General features: G+C 39.4%; 1 protein-coding gene across 1 annotated transcript in view; it reads right to left on the bottom strand.

Moving 5' to 3' along the window:
* Nucleotides 1-9,303: 9,303 nt before the first annotated feature.
* Nucleotides 9,304-19,272, bottom strand: part of SCYL2 (SCY1 like pseudokinase 2) — a 54,917-nt gene continuing 44,948 nt past the window's right edge. Inside the window, exon 18 of the mRNA XM_006125853.5 lies at nucleotides 9,304-15,925. Coding sequence (XP_006125915.1) covers nucleotides 15,275-15,925 — 651 coding nt within the window. The 3' untranslated portion in view covers nucleotides 9,304-15,274. The remainder of the gene's footprint in view (nucleotides 15,926-19,272) is intronic.

The following is a 19,272-nucleotide window of genomic DNA, read 5'->3' as shown; positions in this document are numbered from 1 at the left end:
AATGCCTAACTCATTTCATAAAATCAACTAAATTTCAGGATGGCAAGAACCCCTTAAAATGTTGGGTATGAGAGTGGAAAACTACCAATAATCAAACACTCCATAGCTATACACATTAAGTATTTTGTTTGTAAAGGGAAATCATGCTCCACCAATCTATCCAAATTCTTCAAGACTGTCAACAAACAGATGAACAATATTGCTCCAGTTGATACAGTGTATTTGGACCTTCAGAAAACCATTGACAAAGTGCTTCATCAAAGGCTCTTAAGCAAAGTAAGATGTCATGGGATAAGAGGTAAGGTCCTCTGAAGGACGGATAACTGGTTAAAAGAGAGGAAACCAAAGGTGTGTCTAGACTACATTCCTCATTCAAAAGAGGAATGCAAATGAGGGAAATTGAAAATGCAAATGCAAATGAATTGCTGATTTACTAATCTTGTGCTTCATTTGCATAATCTCTTCCGATCGCTTTGTTGGAAGAGATTTTTTTGGGAAAAAAAGCAATCTAGACGGGGGTTCTTTCGAAAAAAACCAACCCTTTTCCAAAAGAACCCTTATTCTTGAAAAAATGAGGTTTACAGGGTTCTTCTGAAAAAGATTTTTTTTTTCCTGTAAGAACCCTGCCTAGATTGCTTTTTTTTTTTTTTTTTTTTTTAAATCTCTTCTGAAAAAGCGATCGGAAGAAATGATGCAAATGAAGCACAAGATTTGTAAATCAGCACTTCATTTTCATTTTTTATTTCCCTCATTTGCATTCCTCTTTCGAAAGAGGAATGTAGTCTAGATGCACCAAAGAGTAAGAATAAATTGTCAGTTTTCACAGTGGAGAGAGTTAAATAGTAAGGTCCTCAGGGATCTGTACTAGAACGAATACAGATTTATAATAGATCTGAAAAAAGGGGTAATCAATGAGTTGGTAAAATCTGCAGATGCAAAACTACTCAAGATAGTTAAGTCCAAAGCAGACTGTGAAGATTTCCAAAAGATCTCACAAAAGTGGGTGACTGGGCAACAAAATGGAAAATTAAATTCATTGTTGATAAAAGCAAGGTAAACTTAAAAAAGAAAAACTAGTCTGGTAGCACTTTATAGACTAACAAAGCATGTAGATGGTATCATGAGCTTTCGTGGGAACAGCCCACTTCTTCACATGACTGGAGTTTTGAGTTTAGGATGTGCAGACCCAAAATAAATATGGGAGAAGGTGGGGAAGGAGGAAAAAAAGGAAGGGGGTGGGGAACAAGGAACAGAGGTTATGAACTTCCTGTTTTTCCCTTTGATTTTTTCATAACCTCTGCTCCTTGTCCCCCCCCCCCTTCCTTTTTTCCCCCTTCCTTCCCCCCTACTCCCATATTTGTTTTGGGTCTGCACATCCTAAACTCAAAATTCCGGTCATCTGAAGAAGTGGGCTATGCCCACAAAAACTTCACCTGAGTCTAGACTGCCATCACATTCTTTCGAAATTAAATTGAAAGAATGTTGCAGTTTTTGCAACTGCGATAAACCTGCTTTTATGAAGAAGAACACCTTTTTTCAAAAAAGATCTTTCAAAAAAAGGCATTCTTGAACGCAAACAGGGCTTTTTCAAAAGAGCGCGTCTAGATTGTCTGGGTGCTCTCTTTCAAAAAAGGGGATCGCTTTTTCGAAAGTCTTGTGGCCGTCTAGATGATCTCTTTCGAAAGAGGCTTGTAGTCTAGACGTAGCCATAGAGAGCAGAGTGTGTCTTCAGTCTTAACATGAGGTTCTTGGTTGGGGAGTTCCTACAAATAAATAGCACCTTCTGAGCCAGGAGAGCTATTCCTAAGGAATGGCGCATGTACACTTTTTGCAGCACACTGCACTGCTACACGTGTTTTGCTCAGCCAGAGCACAGCTCCACATTGCCTGCTCAGCACAAAGGCATCATTCTGGGCTCCGTGGAAGGAAGGGAAATGATGGATACTAGTGTATATATGGATAGAACTGAGAAGCAAAGGGAAAATGTCAAACAATGGGAAATACAGTAAAATGTGAAAGATTTGAGGGAAGCAGGAAGAGAAAAGGTAGAAAAACAATTGAAGGAATGATAAAGGAAGAAAGCAAATTATTTTTGGGGACAAAAGGATAAACATGGAATCTCCCCACACTTAGCTCTCTTGGTCTACGTAAGCCACCTGGGTCAGTCCTGGGCCTCAGCCCGGTGCTCAGGCACATAAATTAATGCCCAGTGGTCCCCATTAAGCCCAAGCCCTGACAAACAAATAGCAGTTCACAGTCTAGGTATGCCCAGGTCCTGGTGCAGGGCAGGTCAGACAAAGACACAGATCACTGGCAAGATTGGGAGAGATTGCCACCCAGTGGACAGGGAGGACACAGGCCCTCCTTACTTCAGTGTCCCGGCCCAGGGCCCTAGCAGTGGCAGCCCAGGCTGCAGGTTCTTGGTGCCATCGGAGTCTGTACCCTCCAGTACGGTAACAAGGGTCTCCTCTTCTGTGTGGGGGGCCTGGTAGTCCAGCCAGTCCTCAGCCTCAGCAAGGTCATCAGTGGCCTCCCTACTCAGGAGCTTAGGCAAGCCTCTGCATTCTCTGGGGGCCTGGGCTTTTATACTATTTGCCCCACCCCTTGGCTTCTGGGCAGGACCGGGCTCCGCCTACCAAGGCTCAGATAGGAGTTCCTCCTCCTTTGGGTCAGTGAGTGGCTGCCCCTGCTGACTACAGTCCACTTAAAAGATTTAGCTGTACATTCTCTAGCAAAGAGACAATTGGTTAGTTGCCCCTTGGGTACAGAGCACAACTAAGTGGGTTCTTTCCTTTGCCTTGTGAGTGATGGGGAATTAAAACCCACCAGAGCATCCTTATAGATATGTGTATTTATCAGCCTTATTTTTGTTCTCTAACCATGTACTCAACAAAGGAAATACTTGGAAATGGTAACCAGTTCCAAGGGAGAAATTCCAATGCTTCAACAGCAAAACTCTCTACTGGGCCATCAAGAGAGAGAACAGAAGTAAAGATATTAAATGAAATCCCAAAGAGAGGAGATGGACACCACATGAGAACGAGCTCACGCTCAGACCTACTGTACTAGAACCTGTTTCATAAAGGTAGCATGATGAGAAACACTTGCATTTGTCAGGCCCCACTGCCTCTGAGTTTCGACAGTCAAGCTTAAGTGAAAATATTTCTAATGTCAAAAACGATATCATGGCCTCTGCCTGCTGGGGCTCGCATCAGCAAATGAGCCATTTTAACACAAGCAATACAACCAGAATTAATAGTAATATTGTTCTTGGACATTAGAGTCTAGGATCACAGTTTATATCTCAATTTCTACAACTGTAATATCAATTCTTAGAGGGGTAGCTCTGTTAGGACTGTTTGTTATTTTTGCAGATACAGACTATGGCACCTTAAAGACTAATAGATTTATTTAGGCACAAACTTTCGTGGGTAAAAACCACTTTGTCAGCTGCATGGCGATATGTAATATGGAGATAATTTTTCCCTCCCTTTAAGGAGTTCTATGAGGATTAGATTAAATCTTCAAAAGGCTAAAATAAATAAAGTTCTACTTATATGCTAAATGTTTTTATTATTACAGTGTAAGCTCTTTGGGGCAGGAACAAACTCTTACTATGTACATGTACAGGACCCAGGACGCTAAGGGCTCCTACCTAAGTCAGGAGCTTTCTAATTTCAGTCACAACATTGATAAATAATCATATACACAATGAATTCAGAAGTTATTGAGCTTGATGCAAAAGTTACTGAGTGAAATTCTGGGGTCAATGCTATACAGTTCAGACAATTGATCAAGATGGTCCCTTCTGACTGAAATCTACAGAGTCTGGTTTCTTGGAACAAATGCATGATATTTGAAGATGCATTTTAATTGGAATTCTTATTTCTACGTTACTCTAGTGACTCTCACCATAATCTAGATCTTTTATATTTACATCTTGATCAACACTTCTTGCACGGGATCAACCTAAATGATGATTTTGGATGAATTGCCAGCCCCTCAGATTTCATCCCTAGGTTCTAGCATCTGCTTTCTGACCAAGAGATGTAGCCACAGTTATCCAAGAAAACACAGAAAGAGCCATACTAATTAAAAATATATTATAAATAGAACATTTAATATTTAACCTAATTGGCTGAAACTACTAATGTAATACTAAGTTCCTTGCACCATATAAGGTGAGGTGTCCACTGTTTTTAGTAAGTATCCCCAACATTATGGGAATGTGATTACATGGAGGACCTTAACTTTCTCAAACATAGAGAAAAGCTCCTATTCTGTTTATCAAAGCAGACATCCTGCAATCACATGTACAGACACTAAACATATATGCTAGAAAGACCTATTCTGTGTTGCTTTATAGCCATTTTAAGACATTATCATTTGATCAAGTATACAGAGCAAATACTGTAAAACTGCTAAAAAAAGGCCTACATTTTCATGAGAGAGTCAGAAGTTCCTCAATTTTTTGTGTTAGATTGAACAAAAAATTGCACACCAACAGTAGTGGCAGCATGTAGAGTATGTTTAGCTACATGGTCCAGTGAAAAGCAAAACGTATCCACACTACAGTGCGCATCTGCTTACATCACTGAAGGGCTGAGGCAGCAGGGAAAGCCTTCAATAGATCTGCTCTACCAGAGCCTCTGCTCAAGTCTTTTCCTGCCATAGAAAAGGCTCCTGTAGTGGGGAGGTAGCAAAACACAGCTCTGCTAAAAGTAGCAGTGTAGATGGAGGCACTGCTTGGCTGAGAGTAAGATATACACACAGGTATGTACTCACAGGCTTCATAAATGTCTTTATGGTACTCCTCTAAACTATGCCTTAGCTTCTATGCTGCTATTTATACTTATGCTAGGGTGGCTGCCCGTGTACGTGTTCCTCTATGTGCTGCCAAGAGAACTATGCATTGTAGATATATCATCTGTGCAATTCTGTAAGTTGTTTGGCAATTCCCTACAAGACAGTAGGTTAGCTGGACAGTGATGATATAGCAGGCCAAAAAAGTTTTTAAATTCAGATCAATATTTTCCATATGAATATACACATACCCTTTCTCCTATGACATTTTAAAACATGACGCTTTTCAGTCCAATGAACAAGACTTAGGGTACGGCTACACTGACACTTTTTTCAATTTTTTTGTCGGAAGAGGCTTTTCCGACATTTGGCCCATCTAGACTGGGCCAAATGTTGGGAAAAAAACCCTCTTTCAAAAGCCCCCTTATTCCTCATAGAAATGAGGAATACAGGGATTTCTGAAAGAGTGCGTTTGCACTTCTGCAAAAAAAAGCAGGAGAGCAAATATATTCCCTGGATGCAGAACAGTTCTTCCGGGATACTGGAAAAACTGTGTAGTGTAGCCGTACCCACAGTGATTGGATAAAATAATTTCTACAAAGTCACTGAATAGGATTAAAAAAAATCTATTCTGCATTAGGTTCAGCATCCTCACTTAATTGTTTAGGTTATAGTGACATCTTATGGTAGTTTTATTGTTCTTTATTTAAGTCACAGAACATTCTGAAAAAGAACTTGTCATTGTTTCCCTGATTAAATAACTATAATTAAGCAACATGTCTTGGCATTTTTGAAAAGCTTTTGTTTTCAGGTGACCCAAAATGTAACCTTATTCTGGCACCTTCAAAATTGCCTACAGTTTCTATATCAAAATAGTCTTCTATACTGAAAACTGCCCATGATTATCAGAAAAGTTATGTTAAGGGTATGTCTATATTGCCAGGAAGATTGATGCTGTGGTGGTCAATCTTCTGGTGTTCCATTTAGTGGGTCTAGTAGGTACATGGTAAATTGAACACTAAGGACACCTCCATCTGTGCTGGTATTCCTTGCTGTCATGAGGAATAAGGGAAATCAACAGGAGCATTTCTCTCATCAACCTCGCCAGGGGACCATGTGCCCTAACTTGGCTGAAGGTACGTTGACTTTGGCTACATTATTTATGTACCTGGAATTGTGTACCTTAAGCTGACCATCCTTGATAGTTTAGACCTGCCTCATGCAAGTAGTACTCAATGCAAACCTACTCATAGCTGCTACTTGAAAATACAGGAAGTCAACAGAATGTTTTATCACCACCCTTTACTTTAGTTCACTGTATTACTTCAACTCCAGATCTGGGTCTTTTAAAGTATATTTAATTGCAACAGCTCTTGTAAAACATCCATGCTTAGAATGCTAGAGAAAAGAAAACCAGTGATCCACTAATACAATCGCCAAACCTGCTATTGCATAAGGAAGTATGGGTTGTCCCAGTGTTAGGAATTTTCATTGCAGGGAGAAAGTATGGTTTGAGTCCTAACCTGGCACAAAAAGATGGTTTATATTGGAGGATTATAATTCAGTGTCTTGCTAACAAATATGCTGTAGTTCACCTCAAAATTAAAATTGACACAATCACTGGGTGAAATTCTGTAGTCTGGATTGTGCAGGAAATCAGACTAGAGCCTTAAGCATCTAGGAGTCATTGCAGAGCCTTCTGTTTGTGCTGCTCAGAAACTATTCCTTGGCCAAGTTCAAACTCTCCAAAAGAAGTTTTAAACTAGTTCTTTTCTGTTAAGGGAGTTCACAATAATACGGGATGAAGGCAGATCAAAAAATGATAAAGTACTTTTTTTTTTAAATTAACCTATTTAAAATTAAATTTCAAATTTTGACAACCTATGTTAAGGTCTAAACTTACTATAGTCTATCAAAAACATTTGAATTAAACAGAAAAGCTAACATTCAAGTGTCACAGACACAGGATCTGGGCTATGCTCCAGCATTTGAACAGTCTCTTGGAGGAACCCTTTTAGTATGCTACCCCCCCTCCCCAAGGGGTCTTGCTCTTCCTTAAATGTAAGCCACACAGCCTCACTTGCCACTTACATTGAGCTACTGGGCTCAAGCATTCCTGCTTCATACCATGAACTTTCCTCAGCAAGGCTAAATGAGTATCTCCTGGTAAAGACTTGTACATTCTTCAGGGACTAATGCTCCCCAGAATGTATTTGCAGCGACAATCCAAACTGCATTTTTGTAACAACAGGATTTATCAGTCAAGTCGAACACAGATTGGAAGACCTTAGGTTTAACCTGGAGTAATAAAGATTTAAGTACAGTCCACTTCACTCTAGTCACAATTCACCAGCCAAGCCTTAATGAATTTATTTTCAGGCTCTAGGCTTCTGTATGCTTAAAATGCTGTGGCACAGCTGTAGCGCTTCAATGAAAGCACTAAGTCAACAAAAGACTATCTCCTGAAGGCCTAGGTAACCCGCCTTCCTTGAGAGGCAGTAGCTAGATTGAAGAATTATCTTGTTATTTTAGCAATGTCTACACTGGTGGATAGGTCAGTTAACAACCCTGGGAGGGAGAACCACAGCCTGATCCAGCCCAAACTCTGCTGCCCTGGGTGGGGATGGTGTCAAAGACAAAAACGGAGCCCTAGTGGCTTCTGGCCCAGGCAGGAAAGCCTGTAACTTGAATCCAGCTACCCAGGGGGAAAACCCTATGGCTTTGGCACCAGTGATAAGCCTAGTCTGGGCCAGCAAATCTAGGCCAACCCTGGCAACCCCATTAAACTGGGATACTGACCCGCCAGTTGAGAACCACTGGACTAGACCATAGATTCTAGGGCCAGAAGGGTCCATTATCATAGTCTAGTCTAGGGGTTCTCAAACTTCATTGCATGTGACTCCCCCCCCCCCCTTCTGACAATGAAAATTACTACACAAACCCCAAAAGTGCATGGGGGGAGAGGATGAAACTGAAGCCCACCTGAGCACTGCTGCCCAAATGAGGTTCCAAGCCTGAGCCCCACTTTTCCAGATGGAGCTGAAGACCTTCGGCTTTGACACTTTGAGGTGTGTGTGTATGATGTGGCAAGGGAGAAGGGGGGAGGGAGACATACAACCTGAGACCCCCTTCCCAGGGCTGAAGCCCTTGGGTTTTAGTGCCAGGCTCTGGAATGTCTAACACCAGGCTTGGCAACCCCACTAAAATGGGATCACAACCCACAGTTTGAAAACTGCTGATTAGACTGACTACCTGCACAACTGGCCATAGAACTCCCTCAAAACATTTCCTAGAGCATATCCTTTAGAGAAGCATCTCATCTCAATTTAAAAACTACGTGATGGAGAGTCCACCGTGGCAAATTGTTGCAATAGTTAATTACTCTCACTTAAACGTTTATAGCTGATTTCCCACCTGAATTTCTGTGGTTTCAACTTTCAGCAATGGCATTATTATAGACTGAAATTGTGTAACATAAACCAGTGTTTCTCAATCAGTGGTACAAGTACCCTTAGGGCTGAGAAAGAGTGTGTGATACTTTTTACTTTTTTTTTTTTTTTTTTTTTTAAAAAGGTTGAGAAACATTGGCATAGACCATTGCTAGTTAGTTTTCCTCATGCAGATACCTATAGCCTGTGGTAAATTCAGACCTTAAGCTTTCTCCTTCTTAAGATTAACTATCTTTCTATAAAGCATATTTTCTAATGGGAGTTGAAAACAATATACAGTCAGTGGTTGCAGCTATACGTGTAGACAAGCCCTAAGTAACATTGCAAAGCCAGGAATTACATATATAAGAAGCAAAAAGCCACCAAAAAAACCCAGGAGACATCTAGAGGAAACCGTGGGAGGAAGCCACAGTGTGAGAGTTTATTGGACTATGTGCTGGCTGCAAAGAGGCGTAGAGCTGTAAGCAAGCAAGTGGTCTCTTATTTGTTTCTGCTGCATTCAGAAAAATAAGACTTTGTTGGTGCAATCCTGTTATTGATAACGAATATATGCAAATACCTGACTTCCATTAACTTTTCTTGGAAACAAAAAGAATCATCTCCAAAGACCCAAATACTAACTACTCAGGTCAAAAGGGGCAATAATATCAATAGAAATTTTGCATTTGGAAGACCGAATTTGGCCTTTATTATTGTGCCATGAAGGGAAGGAGAAACAGAAAAATTAAATGCCAATTTTAAATATTCAAGAATGTTTTCTAAAGATTGACTGTGATTCTTCATACTTCTTGATTCTTTGCTGTATTTCATGATGTCCATATGAGCATGTGTGCAACATGTGCTTCAAATCCACAGATGCCCCAGCAAGCAGCCACTTAAAGGAAAACCAAATCCAGGACAAATCTTCATTTTGTGGTTGTATTATGCCCTTCTTATTGGACAAATGGCAGTGCAAACAATAAAGTGTGACAATTAAAGCTTTCCACGCAGGTTAGCATTGCTTGCTTTTATAAAATGCTGGGAATAAAAACACTCACTTTCACTTCCAACATGAAAATATGAAAAAAATCATTAATTTTAATAAGCAACCTCATTCAGATTTCAAAAACTACATTTTCATTCACAGTACAAAGTGGTATGAATTTCTTTAAACTCTCATTGTATATTTTGCGTTTTTAAGATTACTGGTCTAAAAGTTGATACAAGAATAAAAGTTGTTCCAGAACGGTGATGTCCAATAAACCAAAATGCAATAATATCATGCTATGACAGTTCTGCTGATCATGAACCACAGCTGACACTATAGTAACATTTTACACACTTCATGAAAATTGTGATGCTTTACAGTCTAAACATAAAACTCCTAAATACACTGCACAATTAGACAAACTTAAATACTGTATTAAATATCTTGCACAAGGCTTGAGTTCACTATACCACATTAAAGCAGTTTTGATTTACAACTTCAAGCCTGAAGATCTATACAGTGGTTAGAACTGCCTGAATTTTAGCACTTATGTATGGACCCTTTAATCTGCTGAATATGATACAAGGACTAGGACAATAAGGGAGCTTGGGGGTACTAATCTTAGTCTCTAATGCTTCATGTGACTTCCATGTCCAGTCAAATCTTACTGGAAAGAGGTAAAAAGCAGAATCTTATTCCAAACCAGATAGTGTGGAGAGTTTATCCAGAAAGCTGTTTCAAAACAGAGATTTGTCAGAAATACAATGCACCATCTCACACTGCAGAGAACAAACATAAAATGGACACAGAGTTATGCACATAATTAAACATTTTTACAGGGCATTTCTTTAACCTTGAACTGCACAAGCCAATCAACTAAAAAAAAAAATCACTTCAAATCCAAGACAGGGCAAGTATTCATGAACTTACTTTAGGAAAAAACCCTCTTCCATTTCTATGGTAATTCAGGAAGATATAAGCCTACTAAACACAGTTACACACACAAATCATAAGAGAGAAAATCATTCCTTTTCTATATGGAAGATGGGTGAAATCTGACTTCAATCTAAAAACTCTCATTTCATTTTTGTTCTCACTGGGAAATGTAACCACAACAAGTGGTTTTATGGCATCTAAATACATGTACGTACAAAACAGGATACAAAATCATTATCAAATGCATCTCTCATCATATGCTTGTTTTACTTTAAAAGATAAATGTAGTATTTAAGAAAGCTCCAACACAATAATGTCACAAAAGCATAGGTTGCTAGGAAGACATTAAAGTGTTTCAATACAGAGCATGAAATATCGGACACCTAACTTGTCCCAAGACCAAGCCTGCTCAGTCTCAGTGTAAAGTACCGGTACTGTCAAACCCCTCAAGACTATGATACTCCAAGGTCACACGTTTTGTTGGCATTTCCACATCTTTCCTCCTTCACAACAGCCAACTGTGCTGCCAATAGCCAATTGAGACCCTACCCACCCACCCCCAGATAAAATTTGCCTTTCTTTTCAATAATAATGGATGCTCAGCACCTTTTTGCAAGGCTCCTTTGAGGATGCTATCCTTCTGCATATGCAAGACTTCCTTGGTCTTCCACATAGGCTGCCCTGCTCCATATCCTCTACCCTTATGGATCAAGCAGTAGCAGTAGCTGCTCTGTTCCCTCCCTTCACTGTTGAGTTCCTGAAAAAGATACCATTCAGGAGGTATTCCCTCTCCCCCCTCCCTCCTAGAAAAGGGGTCAGCAGTTCGATAGTACCCACTCAGCACACTTGCCCAGGCCAACTTTCTACCAGCCCTAACCAAGAATGTTCTTTAAGCCCCATTAAATATTGGGGTCCCATTTAAAAGGCTCTTTTGTTTTACTGATTTTTGTTTATTTTTCACATAGTTCTCCAAAGACCTTAGAACAGAGGTTTTCAAACTGAGGGTCAGGACACCAAAGTGGCTTGCGACCCCATTTTAATGGAGTTGCCAGGGTTGGCATAGATGTGCTGAAGCCTGGGGCCAGCACTGAAGCCTGAGCCTCACTGCCTGGAACTGAAGACTGAGGGCTTCAGCTTTGGGCAGGGGTAGGGTGTTCAGGTTACAGGCCCCCACTGAAGCCAAAGCCTTCGGCTTCCCTGCCCGAGGCAGTGGCATTTTGGCTTTGCCCCTTATCCCAGAGTTGTGGGGGCTCAGACATTGGCTCAGGCTTCAGTCCTCCTTTCAGGAGTTGCTAGTAATTTTTATTGTCAGAAGGGGGTCATGGTGCGATGAAGTTTGAGAACCCACGCTTTAGAGCAGTGTTTTTCAACCTCTTTTTTATAAAGTACCCCTTTAAAAAAAATTATAAGTACCCCCAGTACCTATAGTTTTCAGGCACACAATTTTTGCTAGTATTACAACACATCTGTTTAAACAACTTAACTGTAGCTGGGCGGGAAATTACATTTTTCAGTGTAAAAAGTACAAAAATAATTAAGTGCTATAAAACTTAAAACAAAAATTCAGTTTTCTCCAAATTTCAGTTGTGTTGACTCCCCCCCCCCCCCCGACTTCTTTCAAGTACCCCTAAGGGTACTTGTACCACTGGTTGAGAAACACTACTTTAGAATGCAACAGGGTCTGAACAAGAAGCCTAAGACTGGGCTTATAGTCACTAATGTATACTGCATGCCAGAACAGGATGACAATGATGACAACTGACAATATTTCCCCAGTGGCTATATTTGTTCTTTTACACTAAAAAAGTGGCATTGAAATGGATCAAAAGAGAACTTGCTCACTTCACCCCTTTTCTGCTCCAGTTTTCAGTTCTAACAAATGAGAATCGCACACTTGAACTGCAGCTCTCCAGTAAAAAGAAACAGGCCCATACAGAACTCTACTGTGGTCAACAGAGGCCTGCCCACAGAAGTGTAAGTGCAGTATCAGGGAGTTACATGAACAACTGTACGTGATGCATGCAATGTTGGCACATTTTTTAATTTCATTTGAGAGAGAAGGGCAGAAATATAAAGCCTGCATTAATTGTTCAAGGCAACTTCCATTCTGTTTGAGGATTAAATACACAGACAGAAAAAAATAGCAGATACCAAAAATAAAGAGGTAGTGTAGCTGTGACCCATCTTCCTGACTTACCTGTGAACTCATGGAAGTCCTTCATTCCTAGGAAAATGGCAGGCCTGGGTCATGGCCATCTTCTGTAACACATCTGTCTCTGTGTTCTTCCCCTATCCTTTTCCTAACACCTCTTATGGATTCCAGATATACATGTTATTGCTGATCTAGTTATATTAACTTAGACCATATGCTATACTACAGTCTGCAGTTCAAGCACTCATTGTGGCTTGGGGATGAGCACCAGCAGCTGAAGATATCAGAGTCAGCTTCATAAACAAGCCCTGATGCCACAACCCAAGCAGCACTGTGAAGGCACACAGCTCAGGAATTTGGAAACTATGCCTCGTGTCACAGAGAAAACAAATTCTGCATCAAAGTGCTGCACAGAAAAAGAAATTCCAAATTATTTAAGTCAGGGCATAAAAACAGTTTACAAAGAACTACCCTGCAGTTTTAATCAATCTAAATTAGAGACCACGGACCCAAAATTCCAAATGTTGCATTTGTCCCCTCTCTCTAATAGGTTTAAGCAAAATCCTAAATCTGACTGTTTCCAAACTCTATGTGCAGGAAGGTCAAGAAAATGGGAGTAGTCAAAATCCAGAACAGATTTTTTTGGCTTGAGTCCATCTCTACCATGCATATGAAATTTTACAATAAACTATATGAATAGTGGTCATTTTAAACATTGTCAGGAGAATACGGACTTAGGTAATTCTTCAACAAAGTACATCTCAGAAATCAGATGTGCAAAAGGTGATTTATATAAAAAAGACATCATAATCACCTACAGTATAGAATGTCATTAACCATATATGCAACTAAAATGTTCAGCAGTCTTCATATCGGGTTTAAATTATGCCACTAGTTCAATGTAACCTACAGTATCCACCGAGAATATCAACAGCACATACAATGTGCATTAAAAAAAATTCAGTGGTCCCAGATATTTAAAAAAGGACTAAGGCAGTAGCTATAATACACAGTTTTTTAAAAGGTACAGTTAATATTTTTACAGCTTAAAACTGTGGAAATATAACAACAAAATACAAGTCACATTTACAGCATAAGGCCCTTTGGTTTCTTAAGCAGCAAATAAAATAACAATTTCATCTGTGAAAGGCTTTGAAAAATAAAGTACAAGTTTTCTGTTTTAAAAAGTTAACTAGTTCTTTCCTTGTCCAAATAGCCAGCTATAGTCCTCAAAATATTATGTAAGAAAGTTCCTGAAGGTCCTAGGAAAGAAAGAGTTAAAACCAAACAGCAGTAACTGACAGAGCAGAGGACAAACTATCATGGACAATCTAAACATCTACCTGTTTGGAATCAGAAAAAACTACTGCTTAGTTTTCTGGACAAATTTATTAATTTTGGAGCAATGCATTAAAAGGATTTAAAATTGTTATCTAGTCACCAAATATATTCTACTGCTTACAGTCTTGCTTTTGAGAATTTACTTCATATGTATTTGTCCTTCATAAGAGTTTGACAGAAAAAAAACTGAGCATAATTGTGCATTTTAAGTCAAGGCAATTGTGGCAGACTGCTTTTTCACATAACTACACACAGCACTAGTTTTGTGTCGCTCTCTTCAGTCTCCTTTAATATAGATGGAAAACATTAAATGATCCAAAATATTTCCATGTAACTATGCACTATGTAACTATATCCAATTTTGAGGCAGATCGTCTTTGCCACTAAAAAGCCAGAAATATTTCACTTACAATATATATAAACGACTAAGTTACCCACTAGGATTTAGAAAGTCTTAGCATCAATGGTGCATGGCTTGTGCTCTGGTGCTGAAAATTGTAAATCACAAATCACAAAGTAAGTTATAATTTAGCATGACTATTGGAGTAGTGGTTTTCCGGGTCAACTGGATATTGCTTAGAGTTAATATCACAACTTCACACCCAAAATCTCCATTCCGTTTTAGTGAGAATTAGAATGACAACCATCAAAGCTGCTGGCTGGAGGCCCAGAGGGCAGGGGGTAAAAAGGCAGCTGCCCTGGAGCCCAGCAATTTAAATGAGCCTGGGGCTCTGGGTTGCTACCCTTGCAGCAAGAACGGTTGGAGCTCTGGCCCCTTTAAATCACTGCCAGATTCCTGCTTGGTGCAGTCCAGGCAGTGCCAAGGCTGCATGGAGGTAGGGCTAGCCCCTTGCCCTGCCCCTTCCTCTCGAGGCCCTGCCCCTTTTGGAGGGGTGTGGAGCTGAGCTCTCTCCCCCCCCCCCCCCGCCCCTTGTAAGCCCTGATCACCATTATCACTTTGCTCTTGTTGAACATTCTGCTGTTTAGTCTTTCTTCTTCTCTAACAAAAGAAAGTGAAAGCCAAATATTTCCCTTCAAAACCTTCATCTCTCATATATGATTAGAGATATTTTCATTCAATGTGTCTTAAAAAAACCCGACAACTGGATGCAGTGCAACAATTAAGTCTGTCCACGGTATGTCACATTACAACTCAGTGTCATAATAAATTTAAATCACCACATCAGGATTTAGTACACACTGAACAGAAACTTGCATATTGTGAGGGTACTAAACAATATAAATTAGCTTCTTACAACTTAACCGGTTTTGTTCAATTTATGGAGTAAAATTGCACACAAATCCAAAAGCTATGTGGAACGAATCTCTGAATGATTATTAAATATTTAGCTTCTGCTTTTATGAATGAATGTATGCAGATTGATGTATCCTGACTTAAAGCCCTGAAGTTGGGGGAAATGGACCAAGATTATCGCACAAAACAACCTGACAATTATGAGATTCTCCTGCATGGTGCCTGAAAACAATATCTTTTTCCTGTGCAAGTTTTTATTTTGCTAGGTGAAAATTTTCCCCAAGTAAAATTTTTACCAATCATACAAAGATGTTAATCAGCTTACCCATCATTCAAATGTTATCAATCTTTGAAAAAGAATGCAAGATATTTTACCCAAAAAGATCTTTTAAGTCATTGCTAGCTAAGTTGCCGCTTGTCATAGTGTTTGTTGGCTGTGCAAAGTTCTGGGGGTTAAAGAAAGGATTACCCTGCATACCAAAGCCAGGTTGTCCTAGAACATTCATCTGTGGTCCCAAAACAGAACTGCTTGCACCAGGGGAAGCTTGAGGGGGCACAAATTGAGTAAGCCACTGGTTTGGTTTCTGTTGTGATAACTGGTTCATACTAACTTTGGGTTTTTGAGGACCAAAGAGACCATCTAAAGCAGACATGTCTGGGGGTCTATTGTGTGGTGTTGACTGTGAGATTCCAGAAGTAGCACTAACAGGGCTGTAGTTTGGCATATTGGCAGTTGGTACCATGTTCATCATGGCCATTCCAGTTGCGCTTGGACTACTAAAGTAGTTCTGGTTTGTAGTACCTGCCCCTAGGCTGAATCCAGAAGTCTGAAATCCCATGTTAGTATTTAGTCCATTTGTTACGTTTCGCTTTGTGCTGTCAACAGGTGATAAAAATCCCATTCCAACACCCATCGATGGGACAGAAGAGAAGCTACTTGAAGAAGCAACTTTCGGTTTGTTGATGGAATGGCTGGTCAAGGATGACATATTATCTATCAAGGTATCTGTCAAGTCCTTTGTCTGCAAAACATACAAATGTAGTTACATGCTTTTTCTGCTTACAAACACACTAGCAACACTTCATTAGATTGCTTTTGCCCTGCTTCTGCAGTTAAGGTACCGATAGAATTATTTTAAAACCATAATTTTCAGAAGCTGAAATTAATTCTATTCTATGTTTCCCTCAAACTTGGCATAAAACTTAACTTCTTTACCTTATACAAGCATAATTTGGTGAGGGGGGAAGGGGGAGAAGGGGCTGTAATCAGGTGTTTAAGATGTTGCACATATTTAGCATCTGAGACTAGCAAACTGTTTTTCTGAACTAACACTTTGAAATTGCTGGAGGAGAATTTTCAGCACAGCTTGAGGGAACTGAATAAAATTGTTTCAATTAAAGTCAAAATGATTCACGTGGCTAAATGCTCACATACAGTTCCATGTTAAAAAAAAACCTATGAAATACGTGCACTGAAATCCTCTGATTTTTTGAAAAAGTTGCACTAAGCAGATGTTCAGTAAATCAATATTCTATACTATAAATTACACATTTTCTACATATATGGGTCTAAATTTAGCCTTTAATTATATGTACAACTCTTACTTGAGGTCATTTAAAGTTGCATACTTCTCTCTGAAAATAAATGTATTGGGCTGCAACTGTATATTGGTCTGATTGGTCTGATATCATAAAAGTTACTTACAGATTATAAATACGAAGAATAACTAAGATGTGCTTTTCTGGTCTTTAACTATAGGCTGTAAATATGGGAGACATTCACTGATCAGCAAAGTGGGCATATGCTGATCAAAGGGTGTAAAAAAAAAAAATCAAGTACCTCCTAGTTTAGTGCAGTACAGAAAGGTTTTCGACAATGTTTTTATTTTGTAATGGAAGGATGAAAAAAAAAAATCACACTCCTCACTTTCCTCCCCACTTGCAAGAAAGTGTGTGGAAGGAAAGAGTATCCTCCTCCCTTCTTTTTCCCTCTTTGTTCTGCTTTTTTCTCCATAAGTAGCAAGCATTAGAATTGTAGTGCTAAGTGTTATGTAGATTCAAAGAGCTTGCAAATAAGGTCTTCAATCAGGAATCTGTCTGCAAACTCAAAAGCTGTGTGTTGTTATACTCTGGGGCATCTATTATTTGAGTTGATGACACACAAAATGTGAAAGTTTCAAAATCAGGAAAACTCTACCTGCTTTTACCGGTCCTGCTGCACTTGCATAGTATGGATGCTAAACAATTAAACCCATAATCAACTTCCAGATATTTTACTTCCCTTTATATTTTCAGTGTTATCAGCTGTCTGTGGCTTTGTCTGCTGTGTTGCTTCCTTACTTTTACTGTTCTTAAATTTGATTTACACTGCACTGAATTGATATCCCAGATAAACTGTATAAACCTGATTGAATTCCTTTTACTCTCCAGTGTCAGTAAATATTGTATTAATATTTGTGATGAGTGCATGACTATTTCTGGTTGGCTAAGATTTCTTAGAATTTTAAAGCTGGACAATAGGTGCAGATTTGCAGTTCATAAAACTATTCCTCTTGCATGCACAAGTCCATAGGACGCTATTGTTTTGAGAGCTTGTTTCCCCTGAAGATTTAGTAGTCAGACTTTAAGATAGAAATAGTTGATTAATTGGGCCTCTGGTACATATTTTTATGATTTTACTTAATGGCTATGACTTATTTATACAGCTGTTTTCATTATGCCCCATTTGGCTGTGTTTGCTAACTTGAGCGGTTATAAAGGATGATAAAATACATGTACTCCAATGGTAGTGTAAATTTCTTTTTATTTTCTTTCACAGAATCATAGAATACTAGAACTGGAAGGGACCTTGAGAGGTCATCAAGTCCAGTCCCCTGCCCCAGGACCAAGCACTGTCTAGATCATCCCTGATAGATGTCTATCCAATCTGTTCTTAAAATCTCCAGTGATGGAGATTTCACAACCTCCCTAGGCAATTTATTCCAGTGTTTAACCACTCTGAACGTTAGGAAGTTTTTCCTAATGCCCAACCTAAACCTCCCTTGCTACAATTTAAGCCCATTGCTTCCTGTCCTATCATCAAAGGCCATAGAGAACAATTGTTCTCCCTCCTTCTTGTAACACCCTTTTAGATATTTGAAAATTACTATCATGTCCCTTCTCGGTCCTCTCTTTTCTAAACTAAACAAGAACAATTCTTTCAGTCTTCCCTCATAGGTCATGTTTTCTAGACCTTTAATAATTTTTGATGCTCTTCTCTGGACCTTCTCCAATTTCTCTACATCTTTCTTGAAATGTGGTACCCAGAACCAATTGAGGCCTAATCAGCGCAGAGTAGAGTGGAAGAATGACTTCTCGTGTCTTGCTCACAACACACCTGTTAATGCATCCTAGAATCTTGCTTGCTTTTTTCCCCGCAACAGTGTCACACACATTCCTGCTCATCCAGAAATATAATTTATGCCATCATGTGCCGACAGTGTCCATCTGCTATGTACATTGGACAAATGTCTCAGACACTTCACCAAAGAATCAATGCACACAAAACAGATATCAGACAGTATCACAAAGAAAAAACAAAATACAGGACTACGTAGCACTTTAAAGACTAACAAGATCGTTTATTAGATGATGAGCTTTCATGGGCCAGACCCACTTCCTCAGATCAAATAGTGGAAAAAAAATAGTCACAACCATATATACCAAAGGATACAATTAAAAAAATGAACACATATGAAAAGGACAAATCAAATTTCAGAACAGAAGGGGGATGCGGGGGAAGGTAAATGTCTGTGAGCTAATGGTATTAGAGGTGATAATTGGGGAAGCTATTTTTGTAATGGGTAAGATAGCTAGGGTCTTTGTTGAGACAGTTCTTGCCATTTCAACCAGAAAGGGCATTGTCTCAACGACTTGATTAACTGCATCCTGCTTCAAAGACATTTTAACACCAGACTTGAAAGAGAAACCTCTGAACTGTCATTCATACTTAAATTTGACACTTTATGCCTGGGTCTCAACAAAGATGCTAATTACCTTACCCATTACAAAGATAGCTTCCCCAATTATCACCTCTAATATCATTAGCTCACAGACATTAACCTCCCCCCTCATCCCTCCTCTGTTCTGAAATTTGATTTGTTCTTTTTATATGCGTTCACTTTTTTTGATTGTATCCCTTTGGTATATATGGTCATGCCAATTTTCTTCCACAATTTGATCTGAGGAAGTGGGTCTGGCCCACGAAAGCTCATCACTTAGTAAACCATTTTGTTAGTCTTTAAAGTGCTACATAGTCCTGTTTTTTGTTTCAGCTACACCAGACTAACACGGCTACATCTCTATTACTGTTGTCTTCTGTTTAACTTGT

This window comes from Pelodiscus sinensis, chromosome 1, assembly GCF_052426305.1.
Source record: "Pelodiscus sinensis isolate ZL-2025 chromosome 1, ASM5242630v1, whole genome shotgun sequence".
Lineage (NCBI taxonomy): Eukaryota > Metazoa > Chordata > Testudines > Trionychidae > Pelodiscus > Pelodiscus sinensis.
Note: the sequence above shows the minus strand (reverse complement) of the source record. Positions and strands in the feature narration are given on the sequence as shown.